General features: G+C 50.7%; 1 protein-coding gene across 1 annotated transcript in view; it reads right to left on the bottom strand.

Moving 5' to 3' along the window:
• Window positions 1-18,946, bottom strand: part of MARCHF4 (membrane associated ring-CH-type finger 4) — a 113,093-nt gene that overhangs the window by 27,256 nt on the left and 66,891 nt on the right. Inside the window, 2 exon segments of the mRNA XM_030018304.2 lie at window positions 1,749-1,941; window positions 11,042-11,197. Coding sequence (XP_029874164.1) covers window positions 1,749-1,941; window positions 11,042-11,197 — 349 coding nt within the window.

Below are 18,946 nucleotides of genomic sequence, written 5' to 3'. Positions count from 1 at the left end.
TCCCAGCTTGGGGCATTGAGCTTAATGGTGGCATCAGTGAAGACGCAAAGGGGCTTTTTTTCTCCTCAGAGAAGCTGGAAAAGAGAAATAGAGGCCAGACCCTTAAAAAAATTAATAAGAAAGAAACAACCTCAAATCTGAATCTGTCTACCCAGCTCCCCTTCAGTTCACGGCTGGAGTGGTTTGTTCTCTGCCATGTGGGAGGATTTAGCTCCTATTGACAGATGAGCTAATCAGTTCCCCTCAGCTCTTGAAGCTTTAGCAAAGCCAGTTAATCATGTTACTGATGTCTGCCCAGGCCAGGGCTCTCCACTTCTGTCCTCTGCCAACAAGGCAACACAAACACACACCACACACACATAGGGACAATTTTTTTTCCACTCTCAGTTCCACCAGCAAGAGGATGTCACCAGTGGCTCTTGTGCCAACATATGGGTGCTGCCCATTTCTCTTTCACCCCCTTTGCCACCCTTTGTTCCTGGAGAGATGTGGTAGCTCCACCAGCATCTCATGAAGGAGCAGGATGATCTCTACAGGCCAAGCTCACCTCTCATTGTCAACACAGTGGTGGCAACAGTGGGAGGAACTGGCCTGGGTTTCAGCAGGCCCAACTCCTGTGCTGGAAGGATGCTGAAGCCAAGAGCCATTTGAACCCGGATACCAGGGTGTGCGGTCCAGACCTCTGTCCCTGCCGCTGGGTTTGTTTTACTTCTGTACCCCAATTTCACCAACTGCTGCTCTGTGATATAGTCTGTCCTGTTCCTCCTGAGGGCTGAACTGGAGGCCATGCTCCTTCCCTCTGGAGTGGCTTTACCCATACAAAACTCATATCCACCAAGTCAAGAGGTCTGCCTTGTCCCACCGAGTTTCTGGGAGGCTCCTTCTGCCTTTATACCAATGATGGAAGGACCCAGACACGAAGAGCTCTCTGGGACCCTCTTTGCTTCCTGGAAGGGTCACTTGGACTGACGTTATCTGGTGGCCTGTGCTTGGGTGGACGCTGCTCAGGAGCACGTTTGGAGGTGGCTGGTGTTCCCTGGGCTGTTTCGGTAACCACCGCCCTTTCAACGGCCTGGATGGTGAGTGCCTCTGCAGGTATCGTCAGCTACGTCCCCCCATCCCGCAGACCTGCGCTGGGGCTACAGCTCAAGCTCTCGGGGAGACCCTGCTGGGGCCAGGCTGCCAGCATCTGCTTTGCTGTCTGGACTTGCTCAGTGTGGGGCAGCTTTGTCCTCAGAGCAACCTGACAACGACCCCAGGCTGGGCCACGGCCTGGGCTGGTTGGGACTTGCAGCTCCAGGGTGGGCTGAAGAAGGGGCAGCCACCCCTGCCCGGCAGAGAGACCGGGCTGGAGAGGCAAGGAGTTGCGCGTGGAGAGACCCTGCCGTACCCAACCACGGGGCAGTCCCTAAATTAGCTGTCCCAGAAAGGAAGGAGTTTCTCAAAAGCCTTACAATGCCCAGCCTGCCTGAGACCTTCCCACCCTCTTCTTGCTCTGAAGAGAGATTTGTTCCTCTCTGGGGTTGCTGCAGGTCCCTCTGCCAGCCCAGCCAAGGAGACACCCTGGGGCTGCCCAGACGAGCAGAGAGGACTGTAAAAAAGGTGCCACAAAAGCAAAGAGGTGGAAAAGCCAGGGATGCTCAATCCGAGCTGAGCTGCACTGGCTGGCTCTCCACGCTGTCTCCCGCTCCTCTCCGCGTGTGAGTGGGCGGGCGACCTTGGCCGTGCCGTGAGATACGATCACCCACCTATACAGACAATGTCCATGAAGCCGTACATTCCATAGCAGATCTGGAAGAGCAGGTCCTGGCGCTGCCATTTGGCCGAAGGACTGAAGGTCGACCAGATGAGCCACGAGATACTGGCGATGAGGAAGAGTGAACCCAGGATGGCCGCTGCTATCTGAACCTTCTCAATGACTGTCAGAGAGATGGCCTGCCACTGCAAGGGGAGGCAACGGGGAGAGGAGAGGGGACAAGGGGGAGGGAGGAAAGAAAAAGAGAAGAGATTAGTTACTTGGGGCACGTTGCTGTTTTACATCATTGTGGTGGTTTTGGAGATCTCAAAGAGAACCTATGAGCATAGGTACTTTTACCTGGTCCACATCTGGGGTGGAGCATGGCAGTTGTTCAACAGTGCATGGCCCCATATTTCCTGACAGCATTACTGAAGAGGCAATGGGGACGAATCCTGCATCTCACCAGGAAAGCACAGAGACCTGAGGGAGGCAGGATGGACTGGGGGAAAGACAGCAAAAATAACATCCCCATGACAGTAGGTCTGTGATGGCCATCACAAACCAGGACATTCAGTTGCTGCCTCAAATAGATGCCAGGCAGCACCCTCGGCCAGGGCGTCGTATTACCATGAGAAGAAGTGTCTCAGAGAGCCAAGCTTTCCTTCGGAGGCCTTCCATGAGCTGGCTCTGTGCCACTTTGTGAGATCTGACAGGATCACAGCACTAGGTAGGATCTCACAGCAGCAATGCACATCCCACAAAACTTGTTACAAACAACACAAGTTGCTGTGGTCAGGACACCCTGCCTTTAGGTGATGACATGTTCAGGCTGTCTTCCAAGGTAAACGTCAATGCTTCTTCCTCAGAAGAAGAAAAAAATAGAAACAACTCCCCCAAATCCATTCACTATGTCAAATAGCTTTGTATAAGCTATGGTAAAAATATCCTAAGCCTGGACTCCTCTCTGTCATCCAGCATAAAACCTCCCCACTCAGATTTACGCTGCTGAGAGAACTGCTCTTTAAAAACCGAGAGCAGAAATTGCTTTCTTTAACAAGACCTGGGACATGGTCCATAGTCCTTCCTGCAAATCAGAAATCAAATGCATAAACAGGCTGGGGAGAGACAGTCTCTCCTGGCATCGAAGTATATAGGCCACCTTTAGCTGTGAGATGCATGCCCTTGAATTCTCAGTGGGACTGGCAGAAGGATAAATAAAGGCAGGCTTCAACCTCCTGCAGGGATAGAGGATTCAGAGGAACTGAAAACGTTTAGCCTGGATTCAGCCCAAATTCAGTGTCCCTGTGAAGTGGCATCTCTGGCGGGCCCTTAGCACCCTGCATGTTTGTCAAACATATCCTGGGACAGCAGGGTCACCTGTCAAGCTTTGTCTCATCCTTTTGCAGGGCAAGAAGGGAGTTTAGTTGCTGGGTCCCTCTTTAATGCCCAGGCCAGCCAGGAGTTACCAGCGTTTTTGGGGAGGTAGGGAAGAGTTTGAACCCTGACTGAAGGGCAAGAAGGATGACAGGTGACTTGTGCTGGTACAGGCATGCATGGCATCGCTACCAGTCCAATGACCAAACCCCTGAACCGAATGCACTCCCCTGCAAAGGGCTGCCTGTGGAGAGGAACAGATGAGAGCTTCAGCCTGAGGCTGAGGTCTGCAGGTTGCAACTGGAAGAAGATTGCCTGGCTTGGCTCAGAGGTGAGCTGAAGTGTCTGCCTCTGCCAGCCTTGCTCCTTGGCTTACATCCTGCAAGGGCAGACAGCCCTCAAATCGCATGTCAGGGATGTGCAGCATCAGTGATGTGGGTGGTACCAGCTTATTTTATAGTTGGCCACAGAGTAGATGGCCATAAAGCTGCTGAGCAGAGAGAGAGCTTGTTCCCTGCTGAAGCAGGACTGGGCTCAGCTAACCCCTATCCCCTTTCCGGGCTCAGCTAACCCCAATCCCCTTTCTGCCATCCGCTCCAGCAGCTGGTCCAGCCAAAAGCAAACACGGAGCTCTGGGGACACTCAGTGATGTCTTCAACAGCCCATTCCCACTCTGCCATAGCCCAACCTGCTCCACACCTCCACTACATCCAGCCACACAAGTGGTCCCTTTGTGCCATGAAGAAGCTGAGGTAGTGAACCGCCCTCCTCTTACGGCTGAAGCTTGGTGCCAGTCACAACGGGTCAAGGCTAGATGCAGGGGTGCTGGAGTCCACAGGAGATGCAGAACTGTGCAACTCATCTCCTAAGACAGAGCAAAGGCCACCCAGCACCCGTTGCCCCCAAATTTGGGTTCTGAGGGTGGGATCAGCAGCTATGCTCTCCTCCCGTCAGCTCTTCGGCTTTGTTCTCAACAGCACCATAAGCAGATGCAGGACAAATCTGCAACTGGTGCCATCAGCTCAGAGCTCCAGGACTAGAGGCAAGTGGTGGGGAGGGGGTTTGGGTATGTGTGTGGGGTTGCACTTTCACCCCTGCAGCTTTCACCAGACCTCATCTCTCCTTCCACTAACTCTGGCAAACACCAAGGAGACGGGAGTGCAGGGAGCCCGGTGCACAGCCTGGTGCTGTGTGTGAAGGTTTTACTGCAGGTCCCTCATGCTGACCCTTGTGCGCCTGTGCCAGCCAAATCATTCTGCATCATTTCTCTCTCTCGAGGAGGTAATGGACTGGCTCCTCACCATCTGTCTGGCACACTGCAAGGCCTGTGGTGGCAACAGGTCTTTCCAAGGTAGTAATTAAAGATCGAAAAAGAAGAAGGAGCTGTTTTCTACAACTAGCAGCCACGTACAACCAGCACCACTGCTTTCCAGAGACAGGGAGGCTTAGGTGTAGTACTAAATATACCGTCAAAGGGGATAGGGCTCAGAGCACAAAGAAGTTACACCTGAGAGCAAACTTCAAACCCTGCTCCCTTTGGTTGGGAACAGAGAGGCTGAAACACAAGCAGGGACACTGCCTGACGCTGCTCAGCTGGCAGCAGTTGCCAGGAAGTTCACTGTGGCGATAATGAAGAGGCTGGAGTCCGTCAGCCGTGCCAGGGAGTAGGAGACTCTCCCCCGGCATCTGGCACTAAGTGACAGCGACACACGCAGCAGCAGTCCTGACTGTTCAGGAGGTGGCACTGGGGTGTGATTACCCTCTGGCAAGGAGGTAAATGGGTCAGAGCTGAACACTGGGGAAAATAACCAGCTTGCAGAAGAATTTAATATTTTCCAGAAAAAAAAAAGTAAGTAATAAATGCTGTATTTCCTCTCTGGCAACCCTGAGAAGTGCAATTTAGCATCCCACATCTAGCCTGAGCCACCAATAACCGGAGTCATTATTTTTCATCTTTTAATTCCATTTTGCTACACATCTTAGGGTATGAGGTTTGCACAGAGAGAAGAAAAGGGGTGAGAGAGGATAAAGCGTGTCACCCAGTGAGAGCACAGCCAGAAGGGTCCAAGAGCTGTTCAGAGGTGGAACGTGCTGATGAATTTCAGCTGCAGGAGCTGGGCCTGATGCATCCCTACACCAGTGGCCTCAGGAGCCCACCTCAATCACAGCACTGTGCCTTTCACATTTCATAACAGCCCTTAGAAAATCACCTGTTTTCCTAACCCCTCTCCACCATCATTATGGCCAGCAGACCAGGGATTTGGTGGGTGATCCTATTGTCCTTGGGTCACCACTAGAGCTGCAAAGAAAGGTCTCAGCAGCGCTGCAGAGTCCCTTTACTGGCACATCTGAAACCCCCAAAGCTCTTTGTCTGAATGCCTGGCTGCAGACACAGCCCCCTCCCTCCAAATCTCCAGCTCAAACATTCAAGCTCCAGCAAGGTCACAGTGTCAAGCAATCCTACCTTGAGGGTAGAGACCTAAAACCGAGCCCTTCTTTCCTCAGCTGCTAATGACCGTTGAGTCTCAGGTAGCTGCTGAGCTGTACTGAAGTGCACCTTTAACAACGAGCAGCTCACCCAGGTTGTCAATCAGGAATATGACCTTTAGGCAGGTAGAAAGCTCTACAGATGCTCTGCCAGTGCTGAACAGGGCAGAACTAAGGACTTGGTGGTACCAGAAAGCTTTAAAGGCTTCTGCAGGATAACAGGAGAAGCTTTGAGAGCTCCAGGCTTCCAATGGCTTCAGAGCATGCCCAAGCAGCTCTCTGCGATGGCTTTTCCACCCGCGCTGGAAAAAGGGCTCCATCCCTCCAGACCATTCTGAAGAAATGTCCTCACTCAGTCAGGAGCTCTCTGTCTGTCCTCTGCTACCATCCCCCCTGGCCTAGTGCTTGGCACACCACCCAGATGTGCATGTGCAAAACACCTCGCTCTCTTGGACTGATTTTCCCCTTTTCCCCATTTTCCCCAAATCGCAAAGCTTTGCAACCTAGACGCCTCAGAAAGGGTTTCTTAGGAGCCCAGGTCTGACATTTGCGATGACCTTAGCCAGGGGCCAAGCTGGGACTGGTGCCTGCCATTCCTGTCACTCTTGTTCTCTTGTACTGTTTCATAACCTGTGTGTTGTACTTGGGACAAACCTGTTTCCCTGTTTGTTTCAGTGCTTCTGCTCAGAGGCTTGTGAGTGAAAACTCCCGCTGCTAATGTAACATAGATTAATAATGTCATTACTATAGTATTTAAGGCCTGATCCGTATCTCCCTTTCTTTGGCACCAGCACTCTCCAAAGGTTCCCAAGCACCAGCATGAGCAGATCCAAGGCAGATATTTACCTGCAGAAGATATCTATGTCGTACTGCAGCAGCTTGCAAAGACGACTTGCTTGCTGGAAAAGCCTTCCTACATTCCTCTGAGAGCTCCCCCATGCCTGCCTCAGGCAGTTCGGTTTATTTTTATTGCTGTATCTGACACGTCCCCTTAGTACGTATCATTAACATCCTGAGCTGTGCTAGTCAACAATTTAATTTTCAGACACAGGATCACAAGCAAGCAGAGGTTTTTCCTAGAAGGTTGGAGTGGACCATTCCCAGCACTGCTTAGGTCTGGCTCTCCCCTCACTGCTGACCCGGGGCCCTGGCCATCTTCCTCAATTATCTTTTGGAGGATGGCTTTTCTTTTTATAAATTCACCAAGCAAAGTTATGCTACTACTGTGATAGCTTCCCTGCTGTACTTTTACAGATGCTGTGGCTTATGCAGATACTGGAAAGGCAGCAGGGAGGAATGAGGGTCCACTAGGGCCATGTAATGGAAATGTGCAGTGATGAAACCCCCTCTCCTCCATGTGCCAGAGCATCTGGTGAGACTCAGGCTACAGTATCGGTATCCTAGAAAGCCCCTGTTATAAGGCACAGGCCATCAAGCCTCTCTTGCTGTGACTGCACCCATTGCTTGCAGGCTGCAGGCTGCAGCTGGAGCTCAGCAGGGACCAGCCAAAGCTCATACTCAACACAAGTGATTCAGCAAGTTGGGACAACCAGGAGATGCCAGTGAACTTGCCTCAAGCTTTTTAGCTCAGGAGCTCAGGCTGAAGTTCAAACACCCTGGGACCCTGGCCACTTTTCTTGCAGATGTGGGTGTCCTGGTGAAGAGGCCATATAAACAAAAACTCATCAGCCCTTAACAGAGCACCACCACAGTCAAAATAGAGCCAGAGAAGAACTGGGACTGGATCCCAATCCCAGCACTGGAGAACAGGATCTTTGGAGCTGAAACAACCCACAATACAGGAAGAGTCAGAGATAACAACTGTAAAGCAGAGTTGAACTCCCTGAGACTGCAGACAGTTATAGGTCTGGGAAGGTTGGTTCAAACAGATTTTCTATTTGCTAAAATCAGAGCATCAGAGCGGATGTGGCTCAGGAGCAGCTACAAAGGAGCTGCATAGATGAAATCCACTGCCGAGTCCCATCACAGCAGATACCTATTCCACTATGTATGAGCACCAGGGTGCCTGCAGTACTATCACGTGCTTCTAAAACCTTGTGTCTTCAGGGCCTTTTTAAATTCATGGGCTTTGCACAGATATTGCAATGGAGAGGAGCATTTAACCATGACTCCTGTCTCGATGACTGGCAGACTGGAGAGCAGGAGGATGAATGGATGGATGGATGGACAAAAGCTCTGGATCTTCTGGTTGCTCACAGCTGGTGGGATATTTTTGCTTATTTGCTGCCTGACTGCTGCTTGGCAGGACACGTGTCATGCTGTCCAACATCTTTAATCCCCCAGTCTCAGCAGGTTTGCAGTGTTGCTGCTTTAAGACCTTTGCTTTTAAATGCCTGCAATCCAGGGATGGGTGTGTGTGTGTTAATTTATAAAGATTCATTCTGCCAAAATACCAGACTAAAGGCCTCTCTGGTATGAGACATCATAACAGCCTGGAGGCTGGAAGGAGTCTGTGTTAATTATGTATGAACCATGTTTCCCCGGCTGTAACTTCTCTGCCCACACCACGAGTCTCCACACACATCTAGCCCATGCTGTGCTCCTAGGCACTCCAAAACATGTGCAGCAGATGTCAAAATGGGCAGAGAAACATGCAGATCCTGGGGAACATGTGGGTGTTGGATATGCTGCTCTGCTTGGACCAATTGGACATGCTTCAGGGAGCCCAGGGCCTGCCAGCTGCCTGGATTTGGCTTTCCAGTGGTCTGTCACATGAAAGGACACAGGGGATAGCTAGGCCATGTTGCTGGTTAAAATCTAGCCAGGTTCAGAGCATCACCCAAACAGGTTTCATTTGACAAGGGGGGTGAGGTTTGTGTGGTCCTTGCCTGTATTACGCTTGGTCTGGAATAAACAGACGACCATGACTTCCTACACCATTTGCCCTCCAAAACCTGTGCTTGAGAAATTCAGAGCTTTCTAGTAAGAATAAAGCTGTGCAGAAGTTCCAGCAGACCCTGAGAAGAAAGGCCAGGGACTATTGCTTTATGTAGAGACGTGCTTGTATGTCCAGGTGGCCCCTGTTATCCACGTGTGGCGTGAAGACCGAGCAGAAAGGATGCTCTTCCCACCTGCATATGCTGTGACACATTGTTATGGCACATAGTGTCAGGGCATTGCAGCCCCTGGGTCCTCTCTGCTTCCCTTTCCCAGCATCAGAGGATGGTGAGAGCCGCTGAGGACCGAGGCATGTGTGGTGGTGGCTCACAGGAGGCCCAAGCCCTTAGTCCTTGTGGGAAGTCCAGGCCTGGTACATCAACTGCTTCCCATGGGATTTCACATACTAGTGCTAGTGTAGCATCTGCTACCCAGAAGTGCCCTTGTGCTGGCACCAGACAGGATGCCCGGCCACGCAGCTGTAACTCCACACGCGCTGCATTTATTTCAGACCAAGTGGCTTTTCGCTCCAGTTGCTTCTTCCCACCCTCCAAATCTCCCAGTGCTTCTGCGAGAAGTGCTGTGAAGTCTAAGCCAGCAACATGAAGCCTCTGAGCCCAGGGTCTGCACGGTCCTCTGGGACCCTCGCTCCCGGAGCTGAGCTCTCTAACTCAGTTGTTCCTGCCACTCAGTTTTTGTGTTCATGGCAAAGGCCAGCAGATCAGGCCACTTTCTAACAGGGGAGCCCAGAAAGACCAATGCTTTGCACAGGCTTTTGAAACGTGTGTGTGAGAGGGGAGCTTGTCTGTGAATAGCTCCAACAAATTTTAGCTGAGTGAGGAGCAGGAGGAAAGTCACTGACCCGTTGCCCCGAGCTACCTGAAGGTGTAGAGCACTTGGAGGTCATTCATTAAAGGCAGTGCTGGCTACACACACGCTCACAAATCTGCACCCACAAACCTTCAGCGCTGCTCAGCATTGCACCCCCAATCTGAGACACAGGAAACATTAGGGCACTCACGGACCAGCTTTCCAGAAATAAACAAATGCTGCTTTGTCCACATGTCCCCGCCTGTGTTTCAATCTGCTCAGAAATACTAGAGCCAAGAAATTAAAACACCCTAGGTCTGGGGCTTGGGTTGAAACTACTGATCTCTCCAGCCCATGGTACATGGAAAATTGAATCAAAAGCTGTAGGGACTTGCAGAGAGCAGGCAGTCTTTTCCTTCCCCTCAGCAAAATTTCCCCCGATGCCCTACTAATTTCACTACTTCATTTAAGTCTGGAGTCCTAAAGCACTGTCCCTGTTTCCTCACTGTGGTAGTGACCTCAGGCCTGGAAAAAGACACACAGAGACTGCATTTTGGAGGAGAGAGCAGGAGTTCGCCTTTCCCTCCACCCCCGTACAACTGGGTATCAACACTAGCAAAGTTCTTGCCTCCTGTTAGAGAGCAAAGTGACCAGGAGAGAGCCAAAGCCCTCCACCACGTGCTGGACAGACCAACATCCTCACAGACATTGCCCCGGTCTCTACACCGCAGCATGCTGCTGTAATGTCTCTCTAGTCCAGATGATGCTAATTAAGCAGTAGTGCCTAGATGTAACGTGCTTCCTTACATCTGAACCACTAAGGGTGCTCAGCAAAGGCATGCAGCAATTAATCCATCTTCAGGTGTTGCCCCCGCAATAAATCAATAGCTATTAAGGATAATTTATCCCATTTTTAACAGTCACAGTTTTCCCCATTCTGAAACTTGATTTTAAATTACCAGCCTGCAGTGGGGCTTATTAAACCACAGTGCTTTTGAACTCAGAAGAGAAAGAAGGTGAGTCCTCTGATGCCTTTCACAGCCACTGACATCAAGATGTGCTTAACCTGTTGTGTGCGCATCTGCAAATGTCCACTGAGAATCAGGCTTGGAGAGACAAGAGCATCAGAGCCAACACCCCTTTGCCATGCCAGGATGTATTTGATCATGGGGGAGCAGTAAAGTGAAAAGGGTGGCAGGATCAGAGAGACCTGTAAAAGCCCTCCATCTGCCTCCTCCATCCCTCATGCCAACACAGAGGAGGCTCAGCATGAGGAGCCTGGGGTTAATGGCACAACCATAGACATGTGGAGTCTCAAGGTACTGCTCTGTCACAGACTATATGCTCTGTTGTAGCAAATCCCCTAACTGCTCCGTCCCCATCTGCCCCTGGGGACAGTGGCATACCCGTGGTCTCCAGTGGATGAACACATCTGAAGGGCTGTGAGGTGCTACAGCACTATTGTGGTCACACTGGCATTTTCAACAGGAGGCAAGTGAATGTGGGAATTGTCAAAAGACAGAAAAAGCAGACTCCCGACGGATGCCCCCAGTACCACCGAGCAGAACATGGGGCCTCTTTGGACTAGCCCCCCAAACCTTTTTCTAAGTGTCTCAGACCTATGGATCACTGCGTGCAGGGAAGGAAAACCCACGCAGGTAAAATCCACTTGCTCCCAGAAACAAAAATAGAAATGAGAATAAATAGACTTTGAAATGTCTCTAGTACCTTTACCTGCAGAGGGTTCTTTGTGCTTATGGCAATGACGTGATACTTGTAGTAACACAGCTCACAGCTCCAGCAGCCTCTCTCGCTAATCCATTTGATCAGACATGGCTGGTGCGTGCACTTCACCGATCCATCGCATCGACACGGGCTCAGCAACTCCCCCTGAAAAAGAGAGACAGCATCAGCAAGGCTCCCCTCCTCCCACAGGCACGGCACAGCATGGCGTGGCAGAAGCTCCATCATCCACCCATTTGCTCCTTGTTCCTTTTTACCTGGTTTGGCTTAGGTAATTGTGCTGCCTCCATCCATTTTCCCTCTAATAATTCTTGGCTGATGTGAACAGAGTTTGACAGGGAGGGTAACAGTCTCAGATACTTGGGTCCTACTTTTTTTTGTGGAAAGAGACAGCTGGGTAGGTAAGAGATGCCTAATATCACCGCTGAAGGAAAAACTAGATGAGCACAACTCTTACTAGACACCAGAGGACCCTCACTAGACCACAACCAGTGGACACAGCTCTGTTGGCAACCAGATGCCACTGTTTCACTGCTCAGGTTTCTGTCTCTCTGCTACCTATTTTAGAAAGCAAGGTTGGTGGTGGGGATAGCTGAGAGACAGCCTCTGCTGCAGGCTGGTGTCCCGCTCAGCCCAGGGTGGCTTCCTGGAGCCCAGCCAGGCAGGAGGGGGAGCACAGACACGGTGGCCCTTGGACTTTCTGCGCAGGCTAGCTCGTGCCAGCAGTGGAGGTGCCGCTCCTCCCCGGGAGCTGGACCGAGCCCAGCACCATGTGGTATCTCCCAGGACTTGCCAGGCAGTGGGCGTTTGCAGCGCTAGACGCAGGACTCTCCTTTCCCAGTGCTCCCGGACCAGGAGGGATGGACCTGACTGTGGGTGGCAGGTGTGTGCTTTGGGTCTAGATCTTTGTGTACCGCTAGCCCAGCAGGGAAAAGGTCCTCAAATTTCACAACCTTATCCGCTTCCCTCAGACAGTCTGTCCCAAAAGTGAGTCATACTGATGCATAGCCTGTCCAGCTGGCTATTTCCACCCTAGAAGCAAGCAAGATGGAGAACAAATTGTGTCCTGGCTTGTGACACACAGACATTTATGAGTGGTGGCCGAAACACTGAACCTCCTGGCTTGCTCCCTTGTTTCTGGTATAGCTTTAAACAGGGTATCCAGGAAAACCCAATATTATTCTGATCCATCTGCTATCATCCTGTTCACCATGGGACTAAATTCCTGTCTGCACACACAAACTCGGGAGTTCATTTTACAGTCATTTGCCGTCGCTTATTTAGGGAAGAACAGAGCCATTACATTTTACTCCCCACCTCTTAGTGTTTAAAAGCCACAGTATAGACCCCAATAGTGTAATTAGCTGCGCTCCAAGATTTAAACGCTTTTAAAGGCAGAATGAGAATATCTGCAGGACGGGGAAGGCTGGCATGATACTTTCAGTGTTGGGGAGAGGATATTTCCTCTTACACCCCTAGATCAGCCCCATCATTACCACTGATAGAGCACCAGGATAGAGCACAGAGACCCTGGCATCTGGGGCTGCTGGACACAGTAAAAGACGTCCATCCCAGCTGCCTTGGGTTAGGAAACCAGATACTGCTCTTGCTAACCCTGGTGGGAAACTGTCTTAGTTTTCAGAGTACCACATTAGGTCACAGGACCTGAGGAACTGAGCACCACGCTGGACAAGAGTGATACTTTTTTTTATGAAACCTAATGCAAACATGTTAATCATTTCATTTGCTTCAGCTAGGTGACCTAAAAATGTCATCTTCCATGAAATTTTAGCAAAACTGTAAATAACTGTTTATGTTACAAAACTAGGCTCAGCTCTACCTGTCACTGGTTTTCATTACACACTGGAGGGGATGCAAAGGGAGAGAAGGAGCAAGGAGGGTTGTAGGATCTGTGAACCTTTTTCACCTGGAAAGGTGTGACAGGGCAAGCCACAAAAAGGGAAGCAGGGAAGCATTAGATGGGAGGAAGGTGCATGTGCGAAGGAGCACTGACATTTGCCATTCAAACTCCCTGTGTGAGGTGCAGTTTGAGGGGCTCGGGTTTGGCTGTGCATATCTGTGCCCCTTGCTGGGACTGGGGTGGGAAAGCGCAAGTGGGTTAAGGAACCTGCATGAGCACGTACTGCCAGCCAGGATGCAAAAGGGGAGGGATCAGGGCTTAGCACAGCTCCTCTGCTCCCCTGCTCGCCAAACCTCTTCCACACCAAGAGCTAGCCTGGTACAAGGACCACTGCTCTGTGCCTCTGGTCTACTCTCCTCATCTCAGTCCCTGGTGCTTTATTTTCTGAACAGCTTCACTCCTCAGCACACAAATGTGATCCCAGCACCAAACAGGTAATGCAGAAACCTCCCAGCTCTACAGCGTCCCTGCCTTTCCACCTTGCCGCACACAGGGGTCTCCTGCAGGGCTCAAAATGGTGAGTGAGGGACCTGGGTTTTGTCTAACGAGCAGCTGGAGGCACTGGTGATGAGGGATCAGGAACAGGGCAGAACGGAGCAGGAACTAAGAGCAACAACCTCCAGGCAAAGGCAGAGGAGAAAAGCTGTAGCTGCAGCCTGGACGCACGTTGGCTTCTTAGGCTCTGTAATAAATGAGTCTATGAAATCTGAACTTGTCTCTTCAGAGCCAAGAGATGTTCATAGACGTCCTACATTGCCATGGGGACCCAGTCCCCCTTCCCTAATTGGGAGGCTCCAACCCAGACAGTCTGGCAAGCTCCTGCAAAAGCTCAGGACTCAACTGTGGAGATGAATCCCACAGTTTCTTGATTTTTGCAAGTCCAGCAAAAACCTGATTTATCACATTTTCTCCAGCCGTGTGAAATATTATATCCATGCGTGTGGTGCACAGCTATTTTTGCATACTGTGAAGCCCAATTCTGTCCACAGCAGGCATTCGTAAAACACTGCCACATGCACACATGCGCACATGCACTCCTGTACCAGCAGAAAAGTAAACACCAGGGGCATATTAAAGGAGTAAATCCTTTGTACAGCAAAGGAGAAGGAGCCTCATTGCTGGCTGTACAGCGAACTCAGGAACAGTCCATTGGCTGTGATACACATGAAGGATTTGCTCCGCAGAGACCTCTGCTAAAAGCTACACGCACACAAAAGCAAGCCCAAAATGAGGTGCAGATGACAGCAATTAGAGATGGCAATTAAATCCCCATGCCCATTTCTGTAGGTTTGTAGAAGATGGCTCTGCACAATGTATTCTCCAGTGCTTCAAACAACAGTGTTCCCACCAATTCCCTTTGGGGACTGCTCTCCAAAGACCCTTTGAAGGATCTACTTCCCCACATTTATTTTTGCAATTTTCCTTTGTATAGTTACATCCCAACACTTGGATCAGCCTAAGCAGCATTTCTGCTTTGTCAGCAACTGGTGGAGAAATGCTGCCTGGCTGCAATCTCCATCCTCAGCTTGCTCCGTACTATCTTGTTCCCCTGAAATAACCAAGTGGGCTTTGGACTCAGGGCACCTGCCTTTTTTTTGTTGTTATCCAAGTCTAAATCAGGGTTCATGTCAAAGGTGGAAAACCAGAGTTAACAAAAAGGGAAGGGTGCTCTGGCTTCAGCCATAAAACCCTCTCAACGTATGGATGAAATACTCTTCCCTCTATATTACTCTTCCCTACCTCTGGGAAGAGTAATATATTAAGCAATTATATATAATATTCTTTTCTATTTCTGGCTGTGCTGGGAGCTTGTCTCTAGAAGCAGCAAGGGCAAGGCCAGGCTGAACTGGCTTTACCCTGTGGAGGACAATACTGCTGGAGACAAACCAGGAGTGCGGGTCTGTTCTGGCTCTGTCCTCTCCTTATGAATTCCCAATCTGTGCCTGTTGCAATACATCAAAGTGGTTAATGATTATCTGGGCCCTGCTATTTTAAGGCTACTGGGAGGAGTTCTGAGAAAGGATAAAAAAAAAATATTGCCAGCACGTGTTTCTGATGCTCGGTATATCTAGGGAGAAAATAATGGTATCAGGAGCAGCGTCACCCCTGTTGCATGCTGGTGTCAGTGTTTCACCCGGCCGTTTTATCTGTCATTTATGAGTGCTGGGAGCCCATCCATACACTGTTGCCAAAGCTGCAGGTTCTCACCCCCCCCAGCAGACAGTCATGGGATGTGTTTCCCAGGCCTGTTCTTTTAACTATAAATTAAGTATAGCAAATTTGCCCACCCGGTCTCCTTTGAACATGCAAGGCTGGGGACGATGGTGTCACTGGGCCAGGATGTGGTGTTCTGGGCTCTCCCAGCTCCAGCTGTGTTGACCTACGTCTTCTGCCTGGGCTGCTCCTGAGCACCAGCTCAGCTGGAAAGAGCCACATTAGCAACATCCTGCTACCACAACTATTAAAGCAAACATTTTGAAAACCAGTGCAAGCTGTACAGCAAACCGGAATGGCTGATGGTGATCTTAACACCTGCATTTTTTTCTCAACTGTGTGTTTTCCCTGCTTGGGTGTACAACGTAGCATCAGTCATCAGCATCACCCACAGGACCAGTGCCCTGGACCAGAGTGGGACAGTGAGAAGAAGCTGAAAGAGTCATCCGCATCACAAGGGCTACCATCTCTCCCTGGGTATGCACATGCAGCTGCCACTGCTCCTGGGAGTAGTTGCACACGTGGATTTGACTGCTAGCATTTATTTGAGTTTGTCTTGTTTGGAAAAGGAAACCAGGAATATTTAATTTCAGGTCTTCAACTGAGTCTCCTAAATATACTTAAATCTTCACATTTAATTTAAATGCAATGGGAAGTTTTATTATGGCAAATAAATGCCAAATGATTTCTCTATTAGGAACATAATTACAGAGGAATTAAGTCCAATGGCAAAGAGAAACCCATTGTTACAGAGCTGGTAAACTCCAATAAACATGTACTAATGATCACTGTCTTCACACACACTTAAAAGAACTGCCCCTCCATCCTTTTAAACTAAACACACACATTACTATCAGCATCTCAAATGCTTCCCGTGAGTACCCTCCCGTGTGCGAGCACTGTGCCAGCCAGCAACAGACAACAAGAAACATGAAATAAGTATCTATGGATATACATATATATGTATATTGCATTAAATTCTCCAGCACTGAGGCAGAGCGATGCAGAGTGTGGACCCAGAGAGGAGTGGGCTTACATCTCCTGTGGTGTTGGGACAGCACAGGACATGGTTATGTACAGGGCTCTGTGGTGGGGTGGCATCTCCACAGGCACCCTGGCAGAGCTGGGGGCTGACTCCAGTCTCCGTCGTGGCAGCAGTCTGCTGAGAGGCTTTCCTTGGGGGGGATCCCCCGATGGGGCAGCTCCCTAAAAACTGGGGAACACTTAGGAAAATCTATGCGAGTGATTATAAAAAGAAATCACCCAGACTCCTTGCAGCTCCCTTCCCAGCCCCAGGTGCCACCACTGCTGCCATGCCACCTCCGTGACCAGGACAGCTCCCCTGCAAGACCAGGCATCCCTGCAGCACGCAGAGGCAACGCTGCCCCATGCCAGGCAAGATCTGTGTGCCCTGGATTGCAATGAGTACCCCCCACCCCAACAGCAAGAGAAAATGCAGCCCCGTAAAGGAATGGTGAAAAATCCAGCTCTGGACAGTTATTTCTGTTGCTCAGCCGTGGCCTTAAGCCTGCGGCTGCCTGGCTGAAGTTTTTGGTGTGGGATCTTGGCCTGGCAGCTCCCTGGGGCAGCCACATCTCTGTGGGGCTCTGGCACGGTAGAAGTGTGCGTCCCTCTCTGGGGCTCCTCATTCCCACAGCAGTATGAGTGAGCAGCCACAGCTGGGCACGGCAGCCCGGGGGCTCTGAGATGGGTGCAGGGGGGTACAGCTCTCCTTTTTTTGTGGTTTTCTGCAATTTTCCATGGATATTAGCTGTTCTGGCAGCCCTGCGAATGGGGCACTTATCTCCGACAAGGCGATGACTAATCTAGCAACAAAACACAGGCATCCTTCTGCCTACAGGCTGGGTGCGAGCAGAAAGGCAGCTCGGCTTTTACGCACCCAGCGAAACCACCACACACTCCTCTGGGACCATCAGGCACATTTTGGTGATGTCTGGAAACATGGGTGCTGGTCAGGAGAGGGATATGTCTCATGTTCTTCAGCTGAGACCCAATGTTTGTTCCAGAGTGAGTCCTGTCTGCAAACCCATCATGTCTGCAGAGCTCCCAATCCTCCAAAACCAGCACAAATTGCCTTGCCACCCGTGGAGGCTGCTGCTGGGGCACCCGCAAGGAGTGCCGAGGCTGCCACCCTGCTCAGGCTTTTTCTGCACCTCTCTGATGAAAATATGAAAGGCTGCAGCCACAGCAGCGGGGAGGCTCCGCAGCCTCCTTCGGCAGGAAAATGCATCCCACTGCTACCACAAGTGACATGACTTTCTGGCTGAGCAGCCTCTGCCCACAGCCTTCAGCTTTACCATGGCCAAGGGGAATTTTAAGTGACCTCTGCTCCTTCCCATCTCCAGTGTTTTATGCCTGTCACTGCTGCTGGGACAGACAGAAGGATGGACAGACAGCGCCAGAGGTGGCAGCTCAGAATTTGGGAGTGAGATGGAGAAGGGGGAAGGAAGGGAGACTTTCTTTTTTCTGAGCCTTACCAATCCCCATGGGGACTGCAGAGATAAGGGACCATCACCCCATCTAACCTGCTCACCAGGGCATCAGCGAAGCTTGCCCATGATTTAGGCCAAAAGATGGCTTTTTTGGTTGAAGCGGATGACTCAGGAGGCTCAGCTGTGTTGGAGGCAGACAGCAGGTAAAATCCCTGTGCCCCCATGCCCAACAGCAGTGCAGGGATTTGGGGCAGAAGCGTCTGGCCGGTCCCCATCCCAGGGCTATGCCCTGGTCAGCAGAGCACAGGAAAGCCCCAAAAGGATCCTGAGCTGCACCACAGCACTGACTGCCCTCTTTACCAAATTGCCCTGCTCCTCCTCTGCCACCTCTGAGTGGATGTTCAAAAGCAAGATACCCACAGTGCTGCCCGTGTGCCCCTGTGGGATCCCCGCCGCTTATTAACAGGGATGACTGCCACGTCGAAAAAGTATGAGGGCAACCTCTGTACTCCACCTTTCCCATGGGGTAAGCAATACTGCAACAGACTCAGCTGAGCAGGAGGAGGGATGGGTCTCCTTTGCACACAGATCAGCTTTTGGCCCCAGCAGGGAGCAGAAAAAAGGATGGCTTTTTTTCCCCCTTTAATTGCTAAAACCTTAAAAGACTCTGCAGGGCAGAAGGGCAGGTGAGAGGCAAACGAAGACAAGGAATAAAAACTCAGGAAGAAAAGAAAGAAGGAGGAAGAGGCTTGAGAAGTCCTCGGTGCAGAAAGCCCAGCACATTAGCGGCTCTGCCTCCCTCAGACAGGAGCCTTCTCTGCAGTGACTCATCCTCGGAGCAGTCTGGAGCAGTGGCTCTGCCACACGGCTCTGCCCTCGCTCCTTCACTGATTTCCAGGGGAAGGTGATTGAATGCAGCTCCACCGAGCTTAATGTGAGCTCTCGCAAGTTTGCACAATGCCTCGAAAACAGAAAAGCAAAGCAGGAATGTTGTGGAGTTTAATGTGAAATATTTGGACATAGCCCTGCCCCCTCCCATTAAAAAAAAAGGGGAAAAAAAGGGCTTAATCTAGGCTAGGACTCTTTCAATATTTAGCTGACAGTAACTTGCCCATGCATTTGCCCACAGGCAGGCACAATCCACCAGCTCTGGGCACATCCCTGCCACCACCGGTAAAGGCCAAAGGGAGCTGGTACAGGTAGGACCAGGTGTCTCATGGCTTAACATCGATTTCCTTTAAGGGAAAGTACTTTAAAGGAGCAGAAAGCATACATTTTTGCGAGAAACAGAAAATCAGAGGATATTTT

Source organism: Aquila chrysaetos, chromosome 6 (genome assembly GCF_900496995.4).
Source record: "Aquila chrysaetos chrysaetos chromosome 6, bAquChr1.4, whole genome shotgun sequence".
In the NCBI taxonomy this organism is placed as follows: Eukaryota; Metazoa; Chordata; class Aves; order Accipitriformes; family Accipitridae; genus Aquila; species Aquila chrysaetos.
This window is presented reverse-complemented; position numbering and strand designations above follow the sequence as displayed.